The 27,981-nt window shown below is 44.7% G+C and overlaps 1 protein-coding gene across 3 annotated transcripts; it reads right to left on the reverse strand.

Moving 5' to 3' along the window:
- On the reverse strand, positions 1–27,552 carry ZBTB2 (zinc finger and BTB domain containing 2). 3 transcript variants are annotated; one of them, XM_081530269.1, is made up of 3 exons: positions 27,420–27,552; positions 8,938–9,122; positions 1–2,764 (listed from the first exon to the last, which is right to left on the reverse strand). In XM_081530269.1, the coding sequence occupies exons 2-3, from the start codon at positions 9,108–9,110 to the stop codon at positions 1,393–1,395; spliced, it is 1,545 nt and encodes a 514-aa protein (XP_081386395.1). In that variant the 5' UTR covers positions 9,111–9,122; positions 27,420–27,552; the 3' UTR covers positions 1–1,392. The 3 variants fall into 3 exon arrangements, with proteins under 3 accessions (XP_081386395.1, XP_081386397.1, XP_081386396.1); XM_081530271.1 differs by lacking the exon at positions 27,420–27,552 and adding an exon at positions 27,243–27,393; XM_081530270.1 differs by lacking the exon at positions 27,420–27,552 and adding an exon at positions 26,868–27,017.
- Between the last annotated feature and the right edge of the window lie 429 nt (positions 27,553–27,981).

Genomic DNA, 27,981 nt, shown 5'->3' on the forward strand with positions numbered 1-27,981 from the left:
CCCATTTAATCAAATGTTTATTCAATGAAAGTATGTATAAAAACTTTACAAATCTCAGAACTCAACTATACATGAAGTAGGATGACGGGATATTCAGTTTTTAACATACACGTACAGCACAGTTATTAACTGTTCTTCCCTTTCCCCTTCGGTCCTTATTTCTGGCTCCTGTTTTATCCTGTGAGACCATTCTGTTATTGGCCTAAAGGAAGATTAACGGACAACTTTTACTGCTTTCAGGCCAATGAAAGAAATTTCAGGTGGTTTTTTTTTTTTTTTTAAATGGGAGACTAAACATCAAAATTAAGCTTTTTCCCAAACAGCAATTTTTTATCCTGATTTCTCTCTGCCATTTTTGATGCTTCAGTGAATGTTGCCAGTAAACTATCAGCATTAACACTTAAAGTTCCTACATTCGCTCATAGCTTTCCCTGTAAGATGCATATTCTTGTATCTTTCCCCCCCTGCATACTCACACTGATTTAAAAGCAGTTGACTGGTGCTAAAAACAAATTTACTATTGGCAACTGCTAGAATGGCATGTTGTTTTCTATTCAGAAAGACAATCTATAGAACGGTACTTTCAAGTCTGATTTTTAAAATAACCAACAAATTTGTCGGAAACTAAAACATATATTTTGTTGTTATTCAGCTGAAAAAAGCCACAACTAGATAAGGCATGTGCATTAATTCACCTGTTTACAGCAAGTATCCACACATTTTTTCTTCCAAACACACAGACCCACAGCTTGTCATGTTTTATCCAAAAATTAAGATTGCCATCACATTATTACTTTTTCTCTTTTGTGTTGTGTTCAAGTAGATTTCTCAACTAACGATTTTTCCTAACTGGACATAATCTCAAAGGATGCATTCTGAAATAAGACACCTGGAGGATAAATACTAAGAATGTTTTCTTGGGTTTGAAGTTTCCCCACACCTCTAGATTTTGCATAGTTACAGAGCCCCACTGTATCTCTAAGAAGCATGCTGTATTTTTCAGACATTGTCTTTCTGAGAAGGGAGACTTATTACCCAGGGAAAGTCATAATTTTAGCTTGCCAAATTGCACTGGAGTTGTTTTGTTATGTTATATACCCTTCATTACTTCCAAGTAGGTTTTTAAATCATCTAAAACTTCTCCAAGTCTATGAGCTTATAAGTACTACTGACCATTATCTTTCCAATATCCCCTGAATTAAAGAAGTATGTTCCAGGTTTATAATGCACAGAGCCTTTAAGAGGAGGGGCTGGGGACAGGGCAGGCGGGGTGGGGGGAATGGGGCCGGGACCTGTCTGTGTCATGCCATGGAGAACAAGAGTTCTAAATTGGGGGAAGGGAAGGAAGAGAGTCTTTGTAAAAATGACAGTTTTTAAAAAGATAAGTAACATTCAGTCTAACAACACTGTTTCCTGTTCCTTTTTGATGGAAGCTAATACCGGGTGGTCAGGTTCCGTCACTTCCGAGTCCCCACTGCCCAGGAGAATGGACCGCCCCTCCTCCAGGGCGAACACGTCTGAGTTCTGGTTTTGGCATGAATGTTTAACCACCTCATTGGGAGTGGAGAACGTTTTGTCACACAAGTTGCATTTGTAGGGTTTGTTCGTCTGTACCAACATGTTGTCCATCTGGCTGCCTTCCTCGAAGGTGCAGAGCTCCAGAGTCTGCTTGTCCACCATGGTGTAGGTGTCAATGCTCTGGTTGAGGCACACGTGGCGGGCCGCCTGGTTGGCCCTGCAGAAGCTCTTGTCGCACGTGCTGCATTTGAAAGGCTTCCCGGTGTGGATGTACATGTGCTCCCGCCAGTGGCTTTTCTGGATGAACTTGCGGCCACAGATGGTGCACTCATACTTGCGCCGCTTGACCTCCCGCTCCTGGTCCGCCTGCTCCAGGTTGTCAATGTCCGCGATGTCCGAGGGCGGCGGCGTCTCCGAGTGCGGCTGCCCGTCGATGATGGGTGAGTCCGAGATGTGCTGGAGCTCGCTGTCGCTGATGATGCCCGCCTCTGGCACTTCCATGGCGTCCTTGCCGAGGTCCGCCGCATTGCTGCACAGAGACAGGGGCACGCGGCTCTCGCCGGGCTGGCTGGCCGTGAAGGGGACCCCCGTGTGAATCTGGAGGTGCTCCCGCAGGCTGCTCCGCAGCGTGAAGCGCCGCCCGCACAGGTGGCAGGCGTAGTACTTGGGAAAGCTGCCGTTCCTCTTCATGATGCTTGGCTTGACGTGGGCGATGGTGAGGGGCGCGGGCTGCTCGTCGGAGGAGGAGGCTTCCAGGTTGGTCTCCTCCCCAGGGGGCGGGGGAGGAACGGGCGTGGAAACGAGGTCGGGCGACAGAGAGGTCTGCAGCGGGTCTGAGGAGGTCATGTGTGTCCGGTTCACCTGGCTCAGGTTGGAGGGCAGCTGGGAGAGCTGGGAGGCCTCGGGCCCCTGCTCCTGGCTCATCCGGGTCGCCTGTGGGCGCGGCTCTCGGCCGAGTTTCTCAGGCGCCGAGGCGATCTTGGTGGCTTGTCTCAGCTGGTGATCTGCGATCTGAATGCCATACAAGGAGGACGCCAGCGGGAAAACTTGGTCGGGATGAGAAAAGGCTCCTTGGCTGGCCAGGCTGGCCTCCTGGATCAGCGGGTAAGCATGCAGGAACTTGATGCCCTGCTCCAGCCGCACCGGGTCGATCAGCTGCGGCGCCATCTTCCCCGTGTACATGAGATGCAGGAGATAGCTGAAGATGTCCGGCTGGATGTCGGTGGGTTTCAAGCGCACACACTCACTGAAAGAGACAAGAGAAAATCTGTCAGTGGATGTCGGTCCGTGACTCAAGTGATTCCATAAAACCCGAGAGAAAAACCAGGAGGGCTCTTAGGGAGGCAAATGAAACAAGACCCCATCTCGCATATCTTACTGTGAGTTTCATGAACTGGAAAACTCAGGAGAGTGTTCAACAGGAACCGATGCAATTTAACTCTAAACCTTAACAGGCTTCTTAATAGAACAGACAGAAATACGATAAAGATATTTTAAAGGACTGAGAAAGGGTAATTCATGTTAAAGAAATATGGTATCTTAACTCAAGAGACTCTTGAAGTAGTCTTTCTCCTAGTAACCTATGTAAAATTATATTGTTTATAAACAACTTTGTGTTTTATGGAGCGGATCCATTGCTTTCTGAGTGGCCCATGACCCAGTAAATGGTTAAGAATCCCCAACGTGCATATCTTTCAGCTAAACATCTAGGACTTTGTATTGATTCAATGCCATCCAGAGCTCAGCAGATCTTTTAAGATAAGAGTCACACAACATAACGTAGGGGAGTTAGACTGGTGTCTAAGAGCAAGACCACAAAAGTAAGAAAAACGAAACCTCCTGTCCCTGCTCTGAATCCCTCTGCTCTCTCCAGCACGAAGGGCAGAGTGCAGCAGACCTGGGAAGAACCAGGAAGGTGAGCCACATTCCAGCTCCAGTGGAGTGTGATCACCATCCCAGTATCACTGGATCGCATGAAGAGCAGCTCTGGGATGACTCAGTTGTTTATCAAATATAATCACCCTCATCATTGGAACTGCAGCTGGGATTTTTAGGCATTTTCTTATTGAATTGCCATTAATTCACATTTTGGAGCTTTCCAAGCGGCACAGTGGTAAAGAATCTGCCTGCCAATGCAGGAGACTCGGCTTCAATCCCTGGGCAAGGAAGATCCCGTGGAGAAGGAAATAGCAACCCACTCCAGTATTCCTGCCTGGGAAACTCCATGGACAGAGTAGCCTGGTGGGCTACAATCCACCGGGTCTCAAAGAGTCGGACATGACTGAGTGACTCAACAACAACAATTCACACTTTACAGATAAGGAGTTGAGGCTCAGAGGGATTTATACCTTGCTCAGTATCAGTGTTAGTAAGTGGTGGGACTTAAATTTGAGTTTAACTTCTAAGCCAATACACCAAGATTCTTTGGACCATTAAAACAATCCTGTGTAGAAGAGGCAGATCTGGAATAATGATTGATATGTAAACCGAGATTCCCCAAGGTTCAATGGCTTATATGAGGTACCAAAAGGAGTTGTGGCAAAACTGATGGTCTAACTTGCAGACTTCAGTGTTTGCATCATCCTAGAAACAGAGTACAGATTCAAGCAGTAATAACAAAAAGCTCCCGAGAACCCACCCTAAATCATCAGTAAAGAAAGAAAACCTAACATATCACCATAAATCGATGAGATAAAGATCTACATGAGGTATATGTGCTGTCACCTACTGAGTGAATATATTCTACTGACAGTGCATTTTTCAACCTCAAAGACATTTGCCTTGAATGCTTTTAGAATTTATAATCATTTTTCATTATACTACTTATTACTATTATGACTCCTTTTGGGCCCTTTAGCTATTTATCTTAAGTATTTTCCGATATGCTAAAATAGTAACACTATAATCTGCTCTTTTAAATTTAGTATTTTATTCTGTTAAAAAAAGGGGGAGGCAAGTGACTATTAAATGGCTTTTAAAGCTATTTGTGATAAAATATACTTGAATAATTACTGTATTGCCATCAATGTGTGTAAATTTCAAGATGCCTGCATACAAACACTCATGGGTAAAATGTCTAAGTATAAAAGTATGGAAGGCTTTATAGAATATATTCTTTATAAGCAAAGATCAAGCATAAAAACTAGCACCCCTTTGACAGCAGAAAGGGAAAGAGTTTATGTGACTGTTTTTAAAAGACACACAGATCACTCATGTCTTTATTTGGAGACTTTTTTATAGTCCTTTCAATTATTTATATTCCTTTAAATAGGAATGCCAATGCAGGTGGTCCTTCCCTTTAAGCACAAGGTAAATGCCAACAATATTCTGTGTATAGTCGAACATATTGAGATGCTCTAGGGAAACTCAATATTCAAAATAAACCTTCAGAGATTTGGTGTGGTGAAGAAAACTTTCATAATGTAAACAGTCAACTCCGGATTGAAGATTGAACTAGTGGGGAACCTTTCCAGGGCCAGGCGGAGGCTAGAGAATGGGAAACCACAGGCCTTGAAAGATGCAAATCACCCGCAGGAGCTTAAAGGGCGCCTTTTGTTCTGTGGGGACTTGTGCGTTAGTTCATCAGTCGCATCCGACTCTTTGTGACCCTGTGGACTGTAGCCCGCCGGGCTCCTCTGTCCATAGGATTCTCCAGGCAAGAATACTGGAGTGGGTTGCCATTTCCTCTTCCAGGGGATCTTCCTGTCCCTGGCTTGAACCTGTGCCTCCCGGGTCAGAATTCTCTACCGCCCAGACAATGGGGATTCTCCAGGCAAGAATACTGGAGTGGGTTGCCATTTCCTCTTCCAGGGGATCTTCCTGTCCCTGGCTTGAACCTGTGCCTCCCGGGTCAGAATTCTCTACCGCCCAGACAATGGGGAACGTTACCATCTGTGGGGATGGAATGTTCCTTCAATCAGGAGGCAGGATGGTGAGTCCCCCTGCCTCCACGGCAAAGAAAAGGGAAGGGAGGAAATTCTAAGCCTGGCTAGATTTTTCAGCCTCCATGAAAGGTAAATCCCTAGCGGGGTCCCTTTCCAGAAAAACTTTGTTGCAAGTTTTATTATTTCCCCTTATTGGTTATTGTATAAGTTGAGCTGTCCTCTGTCTATTGACTGTGAATGGAGGTGACTGGATAGTAAACCTCTCAAATTTTAATGAATTTCGTGCAATTTCTGAGGGCAAAGAAGGGATGGGGCTGGGGAGGCCCCGTCCACACTTCAGCCAGGCTTATAGGGAGAAAAACTCTGGGGCCCGGGGGACAGGTAAGGAGCCCCAGGCAGAAAGCAGTAGGGCCCTGGGGTTTTCGGTCAGCACCCAAGGCCTGGGGAGGTTTCCAGACAATTTATCTTGATTTGTTCATCTTCATCTTTTTTTTTTCTTAAAGCAGAAGCACATAGACACACTCAAGACACTTAAGTTATTTTAATAAGCTCCTTATGTCACATTCCAGCCATCAGTGTCCTCCATGGCTATCCCTCCCAGGCAGCCAGACCTCCTGTCAATTGTTCAGCTCCCTCTAGGCCACTGTGGTCATTTCCCAGGCTTCTGGGAAGGAAACAGCTGTCTACAATATACTTACACATAAGTGGCTTGGTTTGCAGATGTATGTTGGACGTAACACTTTTATGGAGGAAAAATACAGTTTTTGCACAAGCTATAAGCCCTTCCTAAAAACTTTCACAGTCATTTACATTTTTAATCTTTCCTTCACTAGACCCTTTAAGTAAAAGATGGGCTTAAAAAACTTTGAAAATAAGGATTTAAAAATAATGTTTTAGGTGAGACGTTATCAGAAGTTATACTTAGCAAGCATCCATAAGACAGAGACATCTAGTGGTAACTGCAGACATAAAACACTCTCTCAGTGTGAAAAACTACTCTTGGTCTATCTCTACAGTTGCTGCTGTTGTTCTTGCTAAGTCACGTCTGACTTTTTGTGACCCCATGGACTGCAGCACCCCAGGCTCCCCTGTCTTCCAGTATCTTCCAGAGTTTGCTCAAATTCATGTCCATTGGTTCAGTAATGCTATCTAACCACCTCATTCTCTGTCACCATCTTTTCCTCCTGCCTTCAACCTTTCAAGCATCAGGGTCTTTTCCAATGAGTCGGTTTTTTGCATCAGGCGGCCAAAGTATTGGAGTTTCAACTTCAGCATCTCTATAGTGGTCAGCAGTTAAAAGCAGGGCTCTGGTCTTTGCCTAAGCATTCTCCTTTCCCAAATTGCACATGCCAGCTCTGGGGCAATAACACACTGTTGCTTAAACTTGGGGCTCCTCTCTGCACCAATATCACACTCCTTTGTTAGAAGGGTTGCTCTACATTTACGCTTCCTTGGGGTCACAAAGAGTCAAATACAACTTAGTGACTGAAAAACTACACTTATAGTCAGTCTCCTGCATCAATTTAAAAATCATTACATTGTATTCTTTTATTCCTCAAAATGAAAACCAGCCCCTTGGCAAGACAGTTTAATTCATTGTGTTGAGAATTCCAGTACCCATTAGCAATAAAGGAATGGGGGGGGCATCCTTAGTGTTGAAAGATAAAGCAACCTCCACCTGCCATCAATCCTATTAACCACCCATCCTCCAGACGTCTATCAAGTGGCTATTATACACAAATCCATGAACTGTAGGCTGTGACTTTCAAAACATTTGTAGAGTGTCTGCCCTCCAGCATCTTACGAAAGAGGAAGGGAGGTAAGTACACAAATAACAACAACAAAGGGAAAATATGTCGCTCTTACAAAATGGCATGAATAAAGCGCTCTGAGATGTAAGAGAGGAAAAGACTGATTGCTTGGATCATTTCAGCTCACTTGATTGTTGGGGTGGGCGGGGGCCATGGAGGTGACCTATGGACTATGGCTCAGGGAGTGGGCGCAAGGCCAGCAAAGTGTGGTTCTAGTGGGGGATAGAGTGTCCCGAGGGGGTACCTCCAGAAACTGGCTGGAAGGAGGTCAGGCTCCACGCCTGCTGGGCCTTGAAAGACAGAAAGAAGAATCTGTGTGCCACTTTGATGTGTGACGAGTGTCCTCTAGGTTTCCAATCAAAAGAATAACACAATCTGATAGGTTTTGGAACAAAGGCACACGCCAATCAAAGCAGTGCTTAGGAATATTAATCTGATAGTAATATGGAAAATGATTAGGAAATGGAAGTGAGAAGGGAAGGAAAGAACTAATGTGAAAGAAATTGTGCAATTGTGAAGAAAACATGATTTGGGGACAGTTTTAGAGAGATTTTAAGTATAGGTTACTTGAATATGAAAAAATAAAATAGGGAAGCCAGAGGCACTTCTGGGCAGACTTAATTCAGCTGTAGACATGCAAAATGAGATAAAAGAGGATATTCAATTCTAGATGTCCAGCAGACAGCCTGGGGCCTTGAGAAATAAGAGTTCTGGAGACAGAGAAAGAGCAAGGCCAGGGCTGTGAACTGGTTTCCAGCAGAGGCAAGGTCAAAGAGAAGCGCCCATCAGGAGGCAGAGAGAGAGCAGTGTGGAGACTCAACTCACCAAAACTGCAGGAGGCGCCTGTGGAGAAGGCAGAAAAACCAAGGGGATTCAGAGTCATCAAAATGCAGATGACAACCCTGAAGAAGGAAGGCAACAGGCGCAAATGCTGCAGAGGACACGGGCAACAGCGACTGGGAGGACAGCAGGGGTTCTGATGAGGAGGTGACCTTGGGAGAAATGAGGTCCGTGGGGCGATGGGGTGGAAACCGCAGTCCCCGTGGAGTCAAAGAGTGCAGGATGAGGAGTGGAGAAGGGAGGCCATAGATCACCCTCTGAAGAACTTTCACAGTGCAACAAGGAGAAGCAGCACCACCAGGCAGGTGGACAGCAGTGTCGCAGAAGTGCTGAGCCTTCACAGACTTGGGGATGCCGGAGAGGGTACCAGTAAAAAATGAATAATGCAGGATAGAAACTGTGGCGAATCTGGGAACATGAGGGCAACAGGAAGATCGTCTTCCTTAGAAACCAGGGGCTCTTTTCTCCAAGATAGAACAGATGGGAAGAAAAAAAAATAAGGAGATTGAGTCATTTAAGGGGAGAAAAGAAGGACATGGTGGGAATTCATGCTGCTAAGCTTCTCATTAGGAGACTAAGGATAAATACTCAAAGTCCAGTTGGGGGGAGGGGGGAGGGGAGACTCGGGGCATGGCTGGAGGAGGAAGCTGCCTTCCTAGTGGACCCCAGGCTGCCGATCTGGACTGGGCAGGGGGAGCCCCGGCACGGCTGTTTGGAGGTGGAGGGGCTCCTTGGGGCAGGTGAGGTCATGAGGGACTGGGAGCCTAAGGAGAGGTCATGAGAACCATGGTCCTGATAAGGGCAAAGAGCAGGTTCAGTGGGAAAGAGGGCCGTGGAAGGTCAGAGGCTACAGTCATTAGATTATTATCAACCATGTTAGTTACCTGGTCTGATGGACAAACAACATCTTAAAGTAATTGGAGAATGAAGCAAGAACTGATTTGTGTGCCTTGAAGTACACATCGCCGATGGCAACCGTGCAGTCACACAGGAAACCAAACTCTCGCTGAGCGTTTAACTGTTGCAGGAGAATAAGTCCATGGTTGGCCAAATCCATTTTTTAAAAAATCTGCAAAGCAAACAATTTTTTTTTTTAAGAAAGGTGGTTCACAAATCAGTATGTGTCCTTATAGTCACCAACAGTAATGATCACGGCTAATAGGTCAGGCACTGCTAGAAACGTAACATAAATTCAGTCTTCACCACAGCCCTGGCAAGTAGTTCCATCATTCCTCCCATCTTACAGATGATGAAACTGATGGGGAATTCGGGGACTGCATGCTTTGCCCGAGTTTATACAGATGGTTTAAGTGTGGGAACCAGGAACTGGACTTGAGCAGTCAGCCTGCCAGACAGCAAGCATTTCTAGGTCTTTGAGTTTAAGATTTCAAATGCAAACTCTAATGATCCATTAGAAGTTGTCAAACCTTCCAGAGAGATGAGAAAACTAAGGTTCTGGTCGGGGGGCACAGCAAAGACAGAAAGATTTCAGTAAGTTTGGGCAATACTCCAGCTCCTGCTGTGTAGACAGGGAAGCCTTGGCAGGGCTATAATAACCCCCACAGCCCTTATTCCTCAAGGGTGAGGACACAGGACAGGTGCTCTTCTCCCCCTTTTGTGGAGGAGGAAATGGGCTTCGAGAGGGTTAAGTAGTTACGTTAGCCAGGGCCATCTGGTCAGATGGTGGGGGGCGGGGGGGAGTCAGAATTTAAATCTGAATCTTCAAAATTCTAAGCTCATTATTCCTCCTTCACTCCAGCAAACCACGTAGCCTCGATCTAACTGTAGCCAGGGAACTGCTTCTGGGGGAGTGAGTGCATTGCATCAGGAAACTGCTCCTTCCCATGGGCAAATAGCATTCATAAAAGCCCAGCACACATACATCAACATTATACTTAATAACATAGTTAATGGTGAGAAAGAGCAAATGCTTTCTCCTTATAGTTGAGGACAAGGCAAGGATGTCTGTTCCCACTATCCAATATAGTATACTATTCAATGTAATTGTTTTAGCCAGTGTAATAAAGCAAGCAAGGAAATAAAAGGCTTACAGACAGGAAAGGAAGCAATAAAATTGTCCCTATTTGCAGATGACAAAGAAAATACCGAAGTATCTACCAAACCTCCTGGAATTATTAAGTGACTTTGGTCATACCACAGAATACAAGATAAACATATAAGTCAATTGTCCAATGCTGAACATGTGGACACAAATTTATTTATTAGAAATAAGTCATTTACAATTACAAAAAATGAAATACATAAATGTTAATCTAACAAAACATGTATAGGACTTGTACACTGAAAATTAGAAAACGCTGATGAAAGAAATCAAAGGTCTAAATAAATGAAGAGACATGCTGTATGTTTAGGAAGACATAATATAAATCAGTTTTCTATATCGATATATGGGTTTGCTATAATTCTTCTCAAAATCCCAGCAAGATTTTTTTTGTAGATACAGACGAGAGTATTTTAAAATGTTCATGTAAAGGCAAAGAAACTAGGATAGCTAAAACAGTTCTTAAAAAGAGGAATAAAGCGGGAGGAATCAGTCTATCTAATTTTGAGAGGTATTACAGAGCTGTAGTATCCAAGGCTGCACAGTACTGACAGAGGGATAAACAAATAAATCAGTGGAGCAGAACACAGAACTCAGGTGTAGACCCACATAAATATGTACAGTAGATCTTGGACAAGGCACAAAAATAATTCAGTGGAGAAAGAACAACTGTCAAAAATGGTGTGTGATCCACTGGACTTCCATAGACGAAAAGAAAAAGAAAGCAAAAGGAAAACAAAAGAATTTTAACCTGTCTCATATCTTATATAAAAATAACTCAAAATATATCACAGACTCAGATGGAAAACACCAAACTATAATTTTTGGGGAAACACATCGGACAAAATCTTAGAGAATCTAGGATTCATCAAACATACAGTCCATAAAAGGATAAATTGATAAATTAGACTTCATAAAAATTAAAAGGGCTTCCCAGAGGGCTCAGTGGTAAACAAAGTGCCTGCCAATGCAAGAGACTCCGGTATAATCCCTGGGTCGGGAAGCTCCCCTGGAGAAGGAAACGGCAGCCCATCCTGTATCCTTGCCTGGGAAATCCCATGGACAGAGGAGCCTGGCGGGCTACAGTACATGGGGTCCCGAAAGAGTTGGATACAACTTAGCAACTAAATAACAACAAGAAAAATTAAAGTCTTTTGTTCTGACGAAGACCCTGATAAGAGGATGAAAAGATAAGCTAAAGACTAGGAGAAAAAAATTTGATAAAGGACTAATATCAAGAACATATAAAGAATTCTCAAAACTCAATAGTACAAAAACAATTGAATTAGCAAATGGGAGAAAGACTTGAAGTGACATTGCACCAAAGAGGATACACAGATGGCAAAATAACACGTGAAAAGACATTCAACAGCAATTAGGGAAAAGCAAACTAAAACCACAGTGACATTCACTACATGCCTATTAAGGTGGCCAAAATGTAAAATACCAACAAGCAAATGCTGGCAAGGATGTGGAGAAATGAACTACTTATACCATTGCTGGTAAGGATGTAAAATGGTGTAGCCCCTCTAGAAAACAGCAATTTCTTTTAAAACTAACTATGTAACTACGATACTATCCAGAAATTGTACCCAAGGACATTTATCCCAGAGAAATGAAAACTTAGGTTCATACGATAACCAGTACTTGGATATCCACAGCACCTTTACTCCTCAGTCAAAAACTAGAATCTACCCAGATGCCCTTCAGTTAAACAGTTAAACAGTGTGGTATGCCCAAACCACAGGAAACTACTCAGCTTTAAGGTGAAATGAACTACAGACACATGCAGCAACCTGGGTGAGTTATGTCCCCAAAGGTTACATACCGTATGAGTCCATTTACATAACATTCTTGAAAATTACAGAAATGGAGAACAGGTGATGGAGGGGTGAGAGGAGAGGAGGCCAATGATGTCTGGCTGTAGAAGGGCAGCAGGAGGGAGCCCTGTGGAGCCAGAGATGTTCTGCAGCTCAACGGTGTCAACGTCAGTACCCTGGTTATAATGGGAGCAGAATTTTGCAAGGTGTTTCCATTAGAGGAAACTGGGTAAAGTGTGCATGAAATCTCAATATATTATTTCTTGCGACTGCATGTGAATCCACATGTTAACTCAAAAAGTTGAAAGAGAAAAGCTCATCACACATTAATTAATTAGATCAAAAAATGGATAAAACTACGATGCTTAACTTCAGAATCAGGGAAGTGACTGTGGAGAAAGAGTTACCAATAAACTTAACGACAAAGACAGAAACAGAAACATCGGTCCTTGCTCAGCTGGTGCTCAACTCCCCAGCCTCCTTCCTGTTCTAGAGATGATCTGGCAGATTCAGAAATTGACAAGTGTGCCCTAAAATAAATGAGCAAAGTGGAATGACACTTTAAGAGACTGATCCGGTTCACAGAGCAAGACTCCAGAATGTTAAGTTTTGTGTTTTCTATCATCAGCTCAATCCAAGTAGGAGAGGCAGGAGACCCATCCACGTTGGCTGTAGTTCCTGAGTGTGAAGACCTGGATTGTAGCCTCAACTGCATGTGAACATTGATGGTGTGGATAGGGAACTTAGTTCCCCAGTGTCTTCTGCACACGTCAGAGAAGGCAAAAGCACTAAGAGGAGGAAGAAGAGTCAGAGGGAAGGCATGGGGCTCATGATGAAAGCCAGAGATGCTGCCAGCTGGCAAAGTAACTGGGATGATGGAGAAACTAATATGACCAGGATAGAACTCTAGAAACTAGTCTTCAAAGCTGTTCTCTGAAAAGTGCCAGAACACTAACTTGCCCTTCTCTACCAAAAGTATGATACCCTTTAGAGAAAACGGGGCTGAGCTGCTTTATCATGGCCCCTGACTCTGATCATGAACACATCCACGCTCAGGCAGCTTTGGGTGTCACTTTCATTGACAAGTACAGTGAAGAGTTACTATTTATCTTTTGATGGTGACAAGAGGCTATTGTTTATGGAATGTTCACCATTAACCATTCATTTCTTCATGTCGTTCATTTACTTTCACACTAACTCGAGCTATGTGAAGTCTTGCTACCCCACTGGTAACTCAGACAGTAAAGACCCTGTCTGCAATCCAGGAGACTCGGGTTCAATCCCTGGGTTGGGAAGATCCTCTGGAGAAGGGAAGAGCTACCCACTCCAGTATTCTTGCCTGGAGAATTCCACGGGCAGAGGAGCCTGGTGGGCTGTAGTCAATGGGGTCATAAAGAGTCAGGCACAACTGAGTGACTAGCACTTTAGTATGGAGACGGTACTCACATTTTACAAAGGAGGACACAGGCTTAGAGAGGTTAGGTAGCTTGCCTAAGATTATAGAATCCGTAAGTACAAGAAGTGGGATTTAAACTGGAATTGATTTGATTTGTTGGAACATACTACATACAAGTATGTTTGTTTAAAATTAATTGGAGATTTTTAATGGCTACTTTAAAGTGTACACATTGCTATAAGAGATTTAAATATTAAGGACACACACTAGCATTCATCCACCCCCAACTCTACCCATTTCCCCACACTCTAGCCAACACTGGGTATTAACACTTTTTAAAGAATCTTTGCCAATATCAGTTTTTACTTTCTATGAATTTGATGAATTGAAGTATATTTTTATTTCCTCTTATTTCTCTTCATAAGTTTTGCCCATTGTCTATCAGGTTATTTTATTTTTTCCTTATCGATCTATAAAACTATCATACATAAAGAAATGAGCCCTCTGTCATGGACGTTGATAACATTTTTCTTACTTTCTTTTGATTCTGTTTTAGAGAATTTTTGACATATAAAATTTTCACCAAATTTATCAATATTTTATAGGATGATTTTGAGGTTTGGGGTTTTTACATTAACGAATATATATCATCTCTTCGATTTAGCAAAACGTATGGCTCCCCATCTCATTCCATCAACAGATGAACGTAAGTATCTTATTCAGATGATAAGAATAAAACTATGATAAAACTGCAAAATGTTTCTTTTTAAAGAGGATCTACTAGTTATTTTAGTATCTCAATTTAGGACCATCTAAAATAGAAAAAGAACTGAAAGTGTTTTTCAAATACAGAAGGAAGAACACGTGGCTAGAGTCTCTGAGAAGTGGAAAAACCAAATGAAAGGAGGAAAACCAAAGAAAATGTGTCATATGTTCATAATTCACATGGGGGGGAAAACCCACGTGCATCAATTTTTTAAAATCTTAGAGACCAAAAACGTCTTTCTCAGGGAGAAATAAGCCCCCCTCCCGCCACTCTTACGTATATGAATGAGCCTGAGAAAAGGGGGTAGGATGGGGTACTGGGCCCCCCCTCCACCCCGGCCCAGCTGACAGTACTGCTCTTGCCCCATTGGGCCTCCTTCATAATCATTTCCATGAGGCTTTACTTGCACAATGCCGCGTAGGCTGAGGATGGAGCGTCTTCATGGGCTGGCTCTGCTCCAGGCTACCCTCCCTTTGTGGAAATGGACATCTGCTCTTCCCACCATTGACTGCTCACCCAACCGCATCACTCCTGCTGCCCTGCACTGCCCACCAAGGTCACTGAGGGCCTCTTCCCCAGCCCGATGCAAGAGTAGCTTATTCGACCTCTCTGCGGCATATAATACCCTTGCATGTAATACCCTTCTCTCCTGCTCCATAAATATTCAGGCCCTGCTTCCAGGCCAACGCACTCTGGTTTTCCTCTCATCTCTGGCTATTTATTCTATTTTAACCCCCATCAAGGTTCCTCTTTTGCAGATGCTCCTCTGCCTTTGGTCCACAGCCCGTTTCTCTGCAGACTCTCCATGGCGATTCAATCCACTCCCACTTGGCTGTCCCGCACGAGCCCTAAATTCAGACTGGGCAAACCAGCTCAAATCCCCAAAGGACAATAAAAGCCATCGACACAAACCTGTTCCATCTGTATCCATAGCTCAGCGCATGGCGCCATTATCTACCCCTTAACCAAGCCAGGAACCCATGTCGGTCAGACACCCACTTGCCACCAGTTAAAACTCTTCATCCCACCCCATGCCTTAACTCTACCTCCCTGCTCAATCTCCCTGTTTCCAGCTCCAGCCTCTCCCATTTATCCACATGGAACAGGTTTGCTAGAACTGTCTCTCCCAGGGCAAATCTGATGTTACCATCCTGCTGAAAATCCTCTCCAGTCTCCCTGCAGCTTGCAGGATGAAAGCCACATTCCTCAGCATGGCTTGCATGACCCCAGATGACCCCACCACTGCTCACTCTACGCTCCACCCTCTAGTGCTAATCTCAACTACTGGTTTCCAGACTTCTGGGCTGCCCAGACCTACTGAAAACAAACCAACCAATCCTGACAGAGTGTGCTCCCTCTTTATTTTTCAAAAAAATACATCAAATATTCACATACCTATCAGGAATGGAGGGCTTTTCTACATAAAAAGGTGGACATAATGTCAGAATATACTTCTAGAGGAAGGACAGTGGTACTGTATTCAACATATGGAACATAAGCAAAATTACAACATAAAATGTTACTTTACAACACTAAGCTATGCATAATTGTTTTCTTGATTCAAGACTGCCCATATAGTGGTCTTTACCAAGTGATCATCAAGTATCTGTTCTAAAAGTCCAAGCATTATCACAAATTCAGTTTCATTTGAGTGTGTTGATGACAAGGGAGAGAAAATGATGTATTTTACTTGGGGAATTCTGGATGAACTGGGAGATAAGCTGTAGTTTTCTTTGTCCAGAAGATCCTCAATGCCCAGGCCATTCTTGGGCTCCTAACAGTACATAACTTTCACTGCTCAGAGGCCTCTCTCTTAAAGCTGAGCAGCTCAGCAACCTGATTTCTACTCTCGTGGTCAGGAGATGGGGCCAGTTTGAGTTGGGCCTTGGAACGTGACCCTTGCAGAGGGACCCCCCACTGACCACCTGTCCCTTCCTCCACCTCTACTTGTCCTCTGCAAAACTGCCCTGACCTTCAAGACTGGAGGGTCTTTTTGCCTCCAGAGGACCTGTGAACTTGCCTGATGCTTTTGGAGAGTTGGCATTGAGTCTTACCATTTACTACTTTATCTCATGTGCCTAAGCATACTGTCTGGTGTTCAGTATTCATTAAACAAATGACTATATGTTTAGAGAAAAGAAGAGTGTTGAGTTTCAATCACAGGTTGGCCTCTGACTAGTTGGGTGACTGGGGTAAAAGTTCAATTTCTGTTTTTTCTTGATTAACCTAAAATTCTCATCAATGTAATGTGTGCTACATTTTGGAAGAAGCTGTTAATTTTAAAATGTCACCTTGTGTTTCTTCATGCTAGTAATTATGTTCTTAACAGTGCTTTATAGTTTATAATAACTCTTTACACACATCATTTAATCCCGATCAATACCATAGTATACTGTCTTCTTACTATTTGCTTCATTGCTAATTATAACGATTAATAACCAAAGCATGTGGACAGTGACTGAGGCCATGAAATTAAAAGACACTTGCTCCTTGGAAGAAAAGATATGACAAATCTAGACATATTAAACCTAGCATATTAAAAAGCAGAGACATCACTTTGCCAAAAAAGGTATCTAGTCAAGGTTATCATTTTTCTACTAGACTAGTCATGCACAGATGTGAGATTTGGACCATAAAGAACAAATACCCTCTTCCAACAACACAAGAGAAGACTCTACACGTGGACATCACAAGATGGTCAATACTGAAATCAGACTGATTATATTCTTTGCAGCCAAAGATGGAGACGCTCTATACAGTCAGCAAAAACAAGATGGGGAGCTGACTGTGGTTCAGATCATGAACTCCTTATTGCCAAATTCAGACTTAGATTGAAGAAAGTAGGGAAAACCACTAGACCATCCAGGTATGACCTAAATCAAATTCCATACGGTGGAAGTGAGAAATAGATTTAAGGGACGAGATCTGATAGACACAGTGCCTGATGAACCATAGACAGAGGTTTGTGACACTGTATAGGAGACAGGGATCAAGACCATCCCCAAGAAAAAGAAATGCAAAAGAGCAAAATGGCTGTTTGAGGAGGCCTTACAAATACCTGTGAAAGAAGAGAAGTGAAAAGCAAAGGAGAAAAGGAAAGATATTCCCATTTGAATGCAGAGTTCCAAAGAATAGCAAGGAGAGGTAAGAAAGCCTTCCTCCGTGATCAGTGCAAAGAAACAGAGGAAAACAATAGAATGGGAAAGACTAGAGATCTCTTCAAGAAAATTAGAGATACCAAGGGAACATTTCATGCAAAGATGGGCTCAATAAAGGACAGGAATGGTATAGACCTAACAGAAGCAGAAGATATTAAGAAGAGGTGGCAAGAATACACAGAAGAACTGTACAAAAAAGATCTTCACGGCCCAGATAATCACGATGGTGTGATCACTCACCTAGAGCCAGACATCCTAGAATGTGAAGTCAAGTGGCCCTTAGGAAGCATCACTATGAACAAAGCTAGTGGAGTTGATGGAATTCCAGTTGAGCTATTTCAAATCCTGAAAGATGATGCTGTGAACGTGCTGCACTCAATATGTCAGCAAATTTGGAAAACTCAGCAGTGGCCACAGGACTGGAAAAGGTCAGTTTTCATTCCAATTTCAAAGAAAGGCAATGCCAAAGAATGCTCAGACTACCACACAATTGCACTCATCTCACACTAGTAAAGTACTGCTCAAAATTCTCCAAGCCAGGCTTCAGCAATACGTGAACCGTGTGAACTTCCAGATGTTCAAGCTGGTTTTAGAAAACGCAGAGGAACCAGAGATCAAATTGCCAACATCCGCTGGATCATCGCATAAGCAAGAGAGTTCCAGAAAAACATCTATTTCTGCTTTATTGACTACGCCAAAGCCTTTGACCATGTGGATCACAATAAACTGTGGAAAATTCTGAAAGAGATGGGAATATCAGACCACCTGACCTGCCTCTTGAGAAACCTGTATTCAGGTCAGGAAGCAACAGTTAGAACTGGACGCAGAACAACAGACTGGTTCCAAATAGGAAAAGGAGTACATTAAGGCTGTATATTGTCACCCTGCTTATTTAACTTATATGCAGAGTACAATATGAGAAACGCTGGGCTGGAGGAAGCACAAGCTGGAATCAAGATCGCAGGAAGAAATATCAGTAACCTCAGATATGCAGATGATACCACCCTTATGGCAGAAGGCGAAGAAGAACTAAAGAGCCTCTTGATGAAAGTGAAAGAGGAAAGTGAAAAAGTTGGTTTAAAGCTCAGCATTCAGAAAACCAAGATCATGGCATCTGGTCCTGTCACTTCATGGCAAATAGATGGGGAAATAGCAGCAGACTTTATTTTTTGGGGTTCCAAAATCACTGCAGATGGTGACTGCAGCCATGAAATTAAAAGCTTACTCCTTGGAAGGAAAGTTATGACCAACCTAGACAGCATATTAGGAGAAGGCAATGGCACCCCACTCCAGTACTCTTGCCTGGAAAATCCCATGGACGGAGGATTTTCTGTCCATGGGGTCGCTAATATTCGGACACGACTGAGCGACTTCACTTTCACTTTTCACTTTCATGCATTGGAGAAGGAAATGGCAGCCCACTCCAGTGTTCTTGCCTGGAAAATCCCAGGGATGGGGGAGCCTGGTGGGCTTTCGTCTATGGGGTCGCACAGATTTGGACACGACTGAAGCGACTTAGCAGCAGCAGCAGCAGACAGCATATTAAAAAGCAGAGACATACATTACTTTGCCAACAAAGGTTCGTCTAGTCAAGGCTATGGCTTTTCCACCAGTCATGCATGGATGTGAGAGTTGGACTATGAAGAAAGCTGAGTGCTGAAGAATTGATGCTTTTGAACTGTGGTGTTGGAGAAGGCTCTCGAGAGTCCTTTGGACTGCAAGGAGATCCAGCCATTCCAACCTAAAGGAGATCAGTCCTGAGTGTTCATTGGTAGGACTGATGTTAAAGCTGAAACTCCAATACTTTGGTCACCTGATGGGAAGAGCTGACTCATTTGAAAAGATCCTCATGCTGGGAAAGATTGAGGGCAGGAGGAGAAGGGAACGACAGAGGATGAGATGGTTGGATGGCATCACTGACTCAATGGACGTGAGTTTGAGTAAACTCCGCGAGTTGGTGATGGACAGGGAGGTCTGGCTTGCTGCAGTCCATAGGGTTGCAAAGAGTTGGACATGACTGAGCAGCTGGACTGAACTTAAGTGAAAGAAAGAGAAGAGTTAACTGGACAAAGATGGAGTATCCCAGGCAGAGGGGTCAGCATCTACAAAGGCCTTAAGATTGGAGGGAGCAAGATGCAACCAGGGAAGTAAGAAAAAAGGTCAATATCACTGAATGGCAAAGAGCCAGAGAAGAAACAAGGCAGGTGAAGTGAGAGACTTGGGTGTTGTTAAGGATTGTGGTCCGTATCTTAAGAGCAAGAGGAGCTGCCAAAGGGGACTTGAAGCAGGGCGACATGACCAGACGCCTATGATGTATGTATCATTATGAGCTGATCTACATGGTCAGATGGCTGCAGCTGGAGAGCTAACCAAATTGGGGAGGGGGGGGGGTGTTGGCACAGCAGGGGGCAAGAGGAGACCTGTTAGAAGTGGTTGAGAGGGGAGGTCTTCCAGTGGTCTAGAAGACAGATGACAGATTAGATGGTGGTGATGAAGATAAAGGGAGATGGACAGAATTTAAAACACAGAAGATTAAAAAAAATCAATAGGACTGGTTGATTGGTGGATTAAATGGAGGCAGGTGGGGGGAGATCAAGGTATCTTAGACAAGCCCTAGATTTCTAACTTGTGTAACTGCATACATCATGTGATTCTCCCCTAGTGGAGGACACATGGGCAAAAATCCAGTTTTGTGGGAGACAATCATGAGGTTAGTTCCAGATGTGTTGGGACTGAGATACTTTGAGACACTCCAGTCGGGACATAGGGAACGTGTTGGTCTCTATATATACTGATATTGGCCTGGAGCTCCAAATTCTTGATTTATGTCAGAAAGTCTTTGGAGAATCCAGGTGTGTCTGACTCCAGAAGTCATATCCTTAAATCACTACATGATAGTTCAAAGATGTTAAAATTGTAAACTAACAGGGGTCCACTGAACCCTGGTATTCTGCAAATGTATTTCACACTCTCTCCACAATACTACCTTGCTCTATTGTTGTTCAGTCATTAAGTCATGTCCGACTCTGTGACCCCATGTCAACTGCAGCATACCAGGCTTCACCATCCTTCACTATCTCCTGGAGTCTACTCAAACTCATGTCCAGGGAGTCAGTGATGCTATCTAACATCTCATCCTCTGCCACCCCCTTCTCATCCTGCCCTCAGTCATTCCCAGATCAGGGTCTTTTCCAATGAGTCGGCTCCAATATTTTGGCATCAGGTGGCCAAAACATTGGCGCTTCAGCATCAGTCTTCCCAATGAATATTCAGGGTTGATTTCACTTAGGTTGACTGGTTGGATCTCCTTTCTGTCCAAGGGACTCTCAAGAGTCTTCTCCAGCACCACAGTTCGAAAGCATCAATTCTTTGGTGCTCAGCCTTCTTTATGGTCTAACTCTCACAACCGTACATGACTACTGGGAAGATGATAGCCTTTACAATATACCTTTGTTGGCAAAGTGATGTCTCTGCTTTTTAATATGCTGTCTAGGTTTGTCATAGCTTTTCTTCCAAGGACACCAGTGTCTTTTAATTTCATGGCTGCAGTCACTGCAGTGAATTTGGAGCCTAAGAAAATAAAATCTGTCATCATTTCCACTTTTTCCCCATCTATTTGCCGTGAAATGATGGGACTGGACGTCATGATCTTAGTTTTTTGAATGCTGAGTTTTAAGTCCGCTTTTTCACTCTTCTCTTTTAGCTTCATCAAGAGGCTCTTTAGTTCCTCTTCACTTTCTGCCATTAGGGTGGTGTCACCTACATATATGAGGTTACTGATATTTCTTTTTCCTTAGTTTCTTGTGATCCACACAAAGGCTTCAGTGTAATCAAAGAAGCAGACTTTTTAAAAATTCCTTTGCTTTTTCTATGATCCAACAGATGTTGGCAATTTAATCTCTGGTTCTTCTTCCTTTTCTACATCCAGCTTGAACATCTGGAAGTTCTTGGTTCACGTATTGTTGAAGCCTAGCTTGAAGGATTTTGAGCATTACCTTGCTAGCATGTGAAATGAATGCAACTGTATAGTGGTTTGAACATTCTTTGGCATTGCCCTTCTTTGGGATTGGAATGAAAACTGATCTTTTCCAGTCCTGTGGCCACTGCTGAGTTTTCCAAAATGGCTGGCATATTGAGTGTAGCACTTTAACAGTATTATCTTTTAGGATTTGAAATACCTCACTGGCTTTGTTGGCAGTAATGTTTCCTAAGGCCCACTTGACTTCTCACTCCAGGATGTCTGGCTCTAGGTGAGTGACAGCCCCATCAGTCCCAGTCACAGAGGGCCAACAACCTGATGTAAAACTGAAGACCTATATAATAGAGCCCCCACCCATTTAACACTATAAATGGAACTTAAACAAACAAACAAAAAATCATTTGTCTTACGAAATCAGAATTGTGAGCAGAGGAACTAAAGAAAATAAGAGATAAAGAAGACAGTCAATTCTTAAAAGTGGGATTTCACAGAATGTCTTCTTTATGTATGTATATTTGTACAAGGTGGTTTTTTTCTTAAGTAAATTCAGAGACTGTAAGACATAATATGTTGAAACAGATTAATAATACTTTAATACTTCGGCTTTTATCACTGAATCACTCTGAAAATGGGACACTACCTAGATGACCAGTACTTTTAGCTGCCATCACATAGACACATGGTGGGCTGATCCTTAAGTTACTCATCTTTTGGAGGAACAGCTGAATGGGATGAATATAATCACATTATACTCTGACAACTCAAGTTCCCCCTTCGTTTTTGGTATAAGAACAGGAGACCAAAACAGCTTTTGGGAATTGATGATTCACTTCTTAAAGATAATAGCCCTTCTAAGATACTAAATACCACTTAGACTACCCATTTCAAGGACACTAAAAGGGTCCTCTGAAGTCTTTGATTTTATTTAAGTGAAGCACAGATGAATATTGCAATGCACAGGACACATCAGTAACAGAAAAGTACTATCCACAAGTAAGACTGATTCCTTCAAGTAGTTTAGACCACTTACCAGGAGGAAAAGAATAGCTTTTTCAATTAGTATTATTAATAATTAATATTTGAAGGCCTATAAAGTAAACTTGCATGAGGCTAGCTGTTTGAATTTTAATATATTTTAAAACTGTATTTCAAGGCTAGGAAATGTATCTTATTTAGTTGTGGTGACAGATTGGCATATTTTTCTTAACATTTCTTTAGTTAATCCTCCACCATAGAAATTACAAAAAGAGGGGACATACACTAACCAATGGCACTTATTTTGACTTTGGATAGCAATGCACTTGGAAAATATTTTAAAATTGTATTTTGCTTAAGTTAACGTTAAAATTAATTTTTAATTTGAGTATAAGTTAAGGTCAGAAGGAGGCAGTTCATGGATGGTTTAGGTGTCAAGGGGAAGCAGGTCAGAGATTTATGCTGATAAAGAGTTGATATTAAAGTGATAATTCTAAAGCTATTATGCTACAATCAACTTTAAGGAAACCTAATGTGACCTCGCAGCAAAATTTAAAACCTAATTTAATTTGCTTCTAGTAATCCCAAAGTAGATTGCCATTCTTTTTCATACGCTGTATCATGACTAGGAATATATAATCTGAGAAAATCTGAGGAAAATATAATCATAATATAGCTCAGAATGTATACCAGAAAGGAGCTCCTAATGTATTTTTAGATCAGTCTTAATGGAATAACTTACTTCAAAATTTTATTTCAGGGTTTCTCAAATTTTTTGGCATCAGAACCGTTATACTCTTTATAATTACTGAGTACATCAAAGAGCTTTTATTTATATGGAATATAAGCATGGACATTTGTATTAGAAATTAAAACTGAGAAATTTAAAAATATTAATTCAACTAGACATAGCAATAATAAGCCCATTGCACATTAACATAAATAACACATTTTTGTGAAAAAAAATTATGTTTTCCAAACTAATAAAAAAAGTGAAGTGGCATTTTTTTTTTTTTTTAATTTGAAGTGGTACCTTTTTGTATTTTTACAAATCTCTGATAGAAGACAATTGGATTCTGCATTTACCCTGCTTTTCCAGTTACTCTGTTGTGATGTCTGTTTTGGTTGAGTATCAAAGAAAATCTAGCCTCACCCATATACCTAGTGGAAAATAAAAAAGAAGCATTTAATAGCCTTTTCAGGTCATTGTGGATATTATTCTTTGATATTACACCAAAACTTGAGAAGCAGTAATTTCTTAAAGGTTAGTTGTGGGATCTTAAAGTACTATCAATGAATGAAATTTTCCTGCTCTACTATGGTAAAATTCATTGCTGTGTCTTTCACTTTGAATCAGTCTTTTACCTGTTCATGACAATGTTGTCCACTGGTCATTTGGAAAATGTCAGCTCATTTGAATTTTGCAGACCTCCCCAGTGTTGACACATTTTGTCAACAGTGAAAAAGGCCAGTTACATCTTAGTATCAATATGAAAATAGCTTTGACCTCTTGGAAAGTGAAAAGATCCTGAGGATTCACAGGGCATGGCAGGCCACTATTAAGACAATCCCTGTTGAGAATCACTTTGGGGACTTGGAGAATCTAAATGACTAGGTAGGTGGTGTGTAGGAGAACGTGTGTATACTCTGATATCGTTCTCACAGTTTTGATGTTTACCCTTGCTTCATGCGGAACTCAGGAGTGCACATTAAAGAAACTGTACATGAAAGTGTCTTGTAAAGTAAAAAATCTGTTTGATCAATACTTAGCCATATACAGTAATGTGCTTTACAAATTCTTATCTTTCTGCACAGTTTTATTGATGTGTGAATATCACATGATGCAAACAAACCTGGTGCATGTGAGCAGAGGATTATGCATTTGAGCCTAAAATACAAGTCTCAGACTTGGCCTTTGCACTAAAAAAAAGGAAAGAAAAAACAAAAAGAAAAAGGTCTTAACCATCTTTCTTGGACAGCCAACTCCTTATAAGTGTTCTCTCTATGGCTACTGACTCCTCTCAAAAGGGTGTATCAGCACTGTAAAACACTGACTCTTATTTACTGTGGATTCAAAGTAATATTTAATTATTTATCTTGAATTTGCTAATAAAAGTTAAAATCTACTTGAGCATTAAAAAAGGTTGTTAGTAAGTGTTGATTTAACGGTTAGAATGTTAAAAGTTTTTTTTCTTCAGGGAAAAAACAATTTGCAATTCTCCTTTTGATTTTCAGGGCCATGCTTTATGACCCAAAGATCATACAGCAGTAGGAAAACTAACAAATGTCCCTTTGTCAGGTGTATTTTGAAACTTATGGTAATGTCTCCAGCTGACCAGCAGTTCCTCCCTAACTGCGAGGGCCTGGCAATGCACTACTTGTCCAAAGGTTCAAAGTTACTCAAGAGAAAGGCGAGTGGGTCCAGGGGTGAAGCACCAAGACACAGGTTAAGAAATGGCAGGAGAGTCTCCAACTTCAACAAAGCTGATCCCAAGCAAAGGCTGTATGCCAGCCTTAGCTGTTTCCTTCATGCCTTGCTTCTAGGCCCATGATTCCAAAGATAGGGAAAGCATATCTCCCTATATAGGACCATGTATACAAGGCAATGTAGCTTCTTGAAGGACTGGGGTAAAAACAATTTTATCTATGACATAATACATCTAGTGTTTATTCTCTGCTGCTGGAGGATTCCAATAGAAGAGTTTGGGGAGCACAATTTATTTACACCCTTTTTGAAGAAAAGCTTTAAAACTGGCAAGCATGCAGCTGGGCTGTGCAGCAAAGCTCTAGCGGTGGTTTATCTGCCACCCTCTATCAGGACTCCACTGTTGACTGCTTGTGACACTAATACCACTGGTATACCACTTCTTGTACTTTGAGATCTTGCGATGGTTTCAATAGCAGGTCAATTCTTTGGCTAGAAAATAAACTTCTACAAACCACAAATTAAGTGAGAAACGCCCAGTTTAAAGGAATGTAGTATTAGTCATAAGCATCTTTAAAATTACTTTTAACAGTTTGAAAACGCCCCGGACACACAAGATTACTTGGAATGCAAAATAAAAATGTACTTTAACAATTAATTTTGGCTCGTAATAAATCAGAGAAATGAGGGTTTAAAACTTAATTCTGATTTTCTATTAAAATGTCAAGCCCCTCAGACTAAAAATGCTGTTGGTCTTTATACCCTACTTCAGTGACCCATTAGAGTCAAAACAGATGATCCGTCCTAAAGAGGACTGGGCAGCCCATTTAAGGAAATCCAGAGCACCTTCGAGTTCTGCTTGATCTCCGGGACACCGATCTTTTTAATGCTTTATTTTACTAAAACAATAACCTACGAAAATGAATAGACTTTTGAGAGTCACACTCTAAGCGGGCTGCAAGATGAAGAGCTAATGAACACTGCAGACAGCGGGGGGAGCAACGGGCCTGGGTTATTTCCCTAGGGCATAATTAGGAGTTCAGCAGATGAAGTTCGTGCAGTAAATGGCGTAGCAATAACTGCATTTTCACTCTACCCAATCACTTTCTTGCCTTCTCTGCTGCCCTTGCCTTCTTCGCTGCCCTCTTAATTCACTACCAGCTAAAAGTGACAACAACGTTGCTTCTTAAAGCATCTTCGGCCATTACCAGTTCTCTATTAGCCTTGTTTAAAAATTCATGGTTTGGGGGTTTCGCCACACAGAGAAAACGACTCTGGCCCTGGGAAGCCGCCTCCGAGCCCCAACCTCCCCTCCGCGGAGCCCTATCCGGGTGTGAAGGCCGCATCTGCGGGGAGCGCGGCTCGGAAGCCGGTCCCACGGCCCAAGGCCAAGCAGCCAAGAAACCACAGCGCAGCCCTTGGGCGAGTCTCGGCTTATCCGAGGCGCAGATCGCCCGTGGAGCGGAAGCTCGAGGCCGCCGCTCAGCGAGCGCACACCGGCTGCAGAGGCCGCAGCGGGCGGCCCCGGGCAGCGCCCAAGGAGGCCCGCATTCCCCCGCCCGCCCAAGAGCGGCCCAACGGCCGCCCAGTCAGCCTCGCCTCGCCCCGCCCCAAGGGGTGGGGGCCGGGCCGGGGCGGGACCGCCCGGACCGGAGGGGGGCCCGGCGGGGCCGCGGCGCCGGCACCCAGGCCCCGCCCCCAGCCCCGAGGGAGCTGAGGGGAGGGGAGGGGAGGGGAGGGGAGGGGCGACGCAGTCGGGCCGCGCCTCACGCTCTCCGCCACCCTCAGTCCCGCGTGCGCGCGCGCGCTCGCCCAAGTCCCGCGGAGTTTAACACAATGCCGACGCCTACGCCGTGCGCAACGCCCCGGCCGGCGCAACAGCCCGGCGCCGGGGGCGGGGAGGTGGCCAGACAGGGCGAGGGGAAGAGCGCGCGCGAGAGCGTGAGACAGCGCGAGACCCGAGGAGGCCGGAAGCGCGCGTGCGCGCCCCCGCCCGCGAGCGGGGAGGCGGAGCCGCAGCAGTAGCGGCAGCAGCTGTAGGAGCCGCTGCAGCTGGGAGAAGCGCCAGAGAGGCCGGGCCTGCTCCGGTCCGACCGGATCCCTCCCCTCCCCCTCCCTCCCCGCTCCCCTCCCCCAAACCCACTTCCGCAGCTCGCGGCCTTGCCGCTGAAGAAGCAGCGGCGGCGGCGGCAGCTGGAGGAGGCGGCGGCGAGGCGTCGGAAGGATTACGCACCTGACGGGCCCGCCTCTCGGGGCTCCAGCGCGGGACGCTCACCTGCCGCCGCCGTTCGGGACGCGCTTCGCGGCGGCGGCGGGAAGGGAGGGACCGGCGACGAGGAACGGAACGCGAATCGCCCCCCTCCCCTTCCTCCCTCCCTCCCTCCCTCCTCCGCTCCGCCGCCCGCCCTCTCGGCTTCCGTCCCCTCCCCCTCCCGCAAAGCCCCGGATGGAGCCGCCGCCGACTCGCCGCCGCCTGGCTCCGGGGGATGGTTTTGTCAGGCGGCCAGAGACCCGGCGCCAGGCGCCGCCGCCCCCACCCCCCGCGGGGCGCCCCCTCGCCCTCGCTTCCCAGAACCGGGTCCCCGTGTGGCCCGGGCCCTGCGCCTGCCTTCACCCGAAGCCCCGGGACTGGGGGGTGGGGGTCATTCGTCGTCTTTGTTGCCACCGCCGCTGCCGGAACCGTTTGCGCGCTCCGGTGGCCCCCGCCCTCCGCCTTCCCGGAGCCCGGGCTGTGGGGGCGGCACGTGGGCACCGGCCCCGGGAGGCGGCCGCGGTGCGCGCTTACCTGTCGCCGGTGCTGCTGCGGCGGGGAGGGGGGGCGGTGTGGAGGAGGCACCGCTGGGCAGCCTTGGCCGTGCTCCCCGCCGCCGCCGCCTCTGCCTCTCGCTGCTGCTGCTGCTGCCGCCGCGGTCGGTGTCTCCGGCGCGGCGGCGGCGGGGCTTTTCCTGTCCGGTTACGTTAAGGTCACATGACCGAGAGAGCGGAGCGACTAGTGCAAAGAGGCTGAGAGCGGCTCCCGCCGGGGGGGAAAGGCGGCGAGAGAGCTGTGGCGGCAAGAGCCCCCTCCGCCCCCCCCACCCAGCCGCCTCCCCTCCCCCCGCCCGCCTCCGCCTCCTGCTGCTCTGCCGCCGCCGCCGCCGCCGCCGCCTGCAGCACTAAGTACGCTGCCGCTCCCACCCAGGCTCCGCGCTACGCTCCAGCCAAACTTCTGCAAACCATGTGCAGCCGAGGCGAGGAAACTTCTCTCCACCTATTGGGGCTGGAGGCTTGAGTCACAAGCCCCATGTTTACATAAAGCGTTAGGTAGGACGCTCCTGGAGATGCTCCGGGAAGGCTCGGAGAACTCG

This window comes from Giraffa tippelskirchi, chromosome 9, assembly GCF_054371585.1.
Source record: "Giraffa tippelskirchi isolate mGirTip1 chromosome 9, T2T-mGirTip1v1.2.pri, whole genome shotgun sequence".
Lineage (NCBI taxonomy): Eukaryota > Metazoa > Chordata > Mammalia > Artiodactyla > Giraffidae > Giraffa > Giraffa tippelskirchi.

Excerpts from the sequence above, each read along its gene's own strand:
- ZBTB2 (XM_081530269.1), bottom strand. The coding sequence starts at position 9,110 with ATGGATTTGGCCAACCATGGACTTATTCTCCTGCAACAGTTAAACGCT. Across the intron at positions 2,765-8,937 it reads TTGTTTGTCCATCAGACCAG|TGAGTGTGTGCGCTTGAAAC; the intron begins GTAACTAACATG and ends TGTCTCTTTCAG.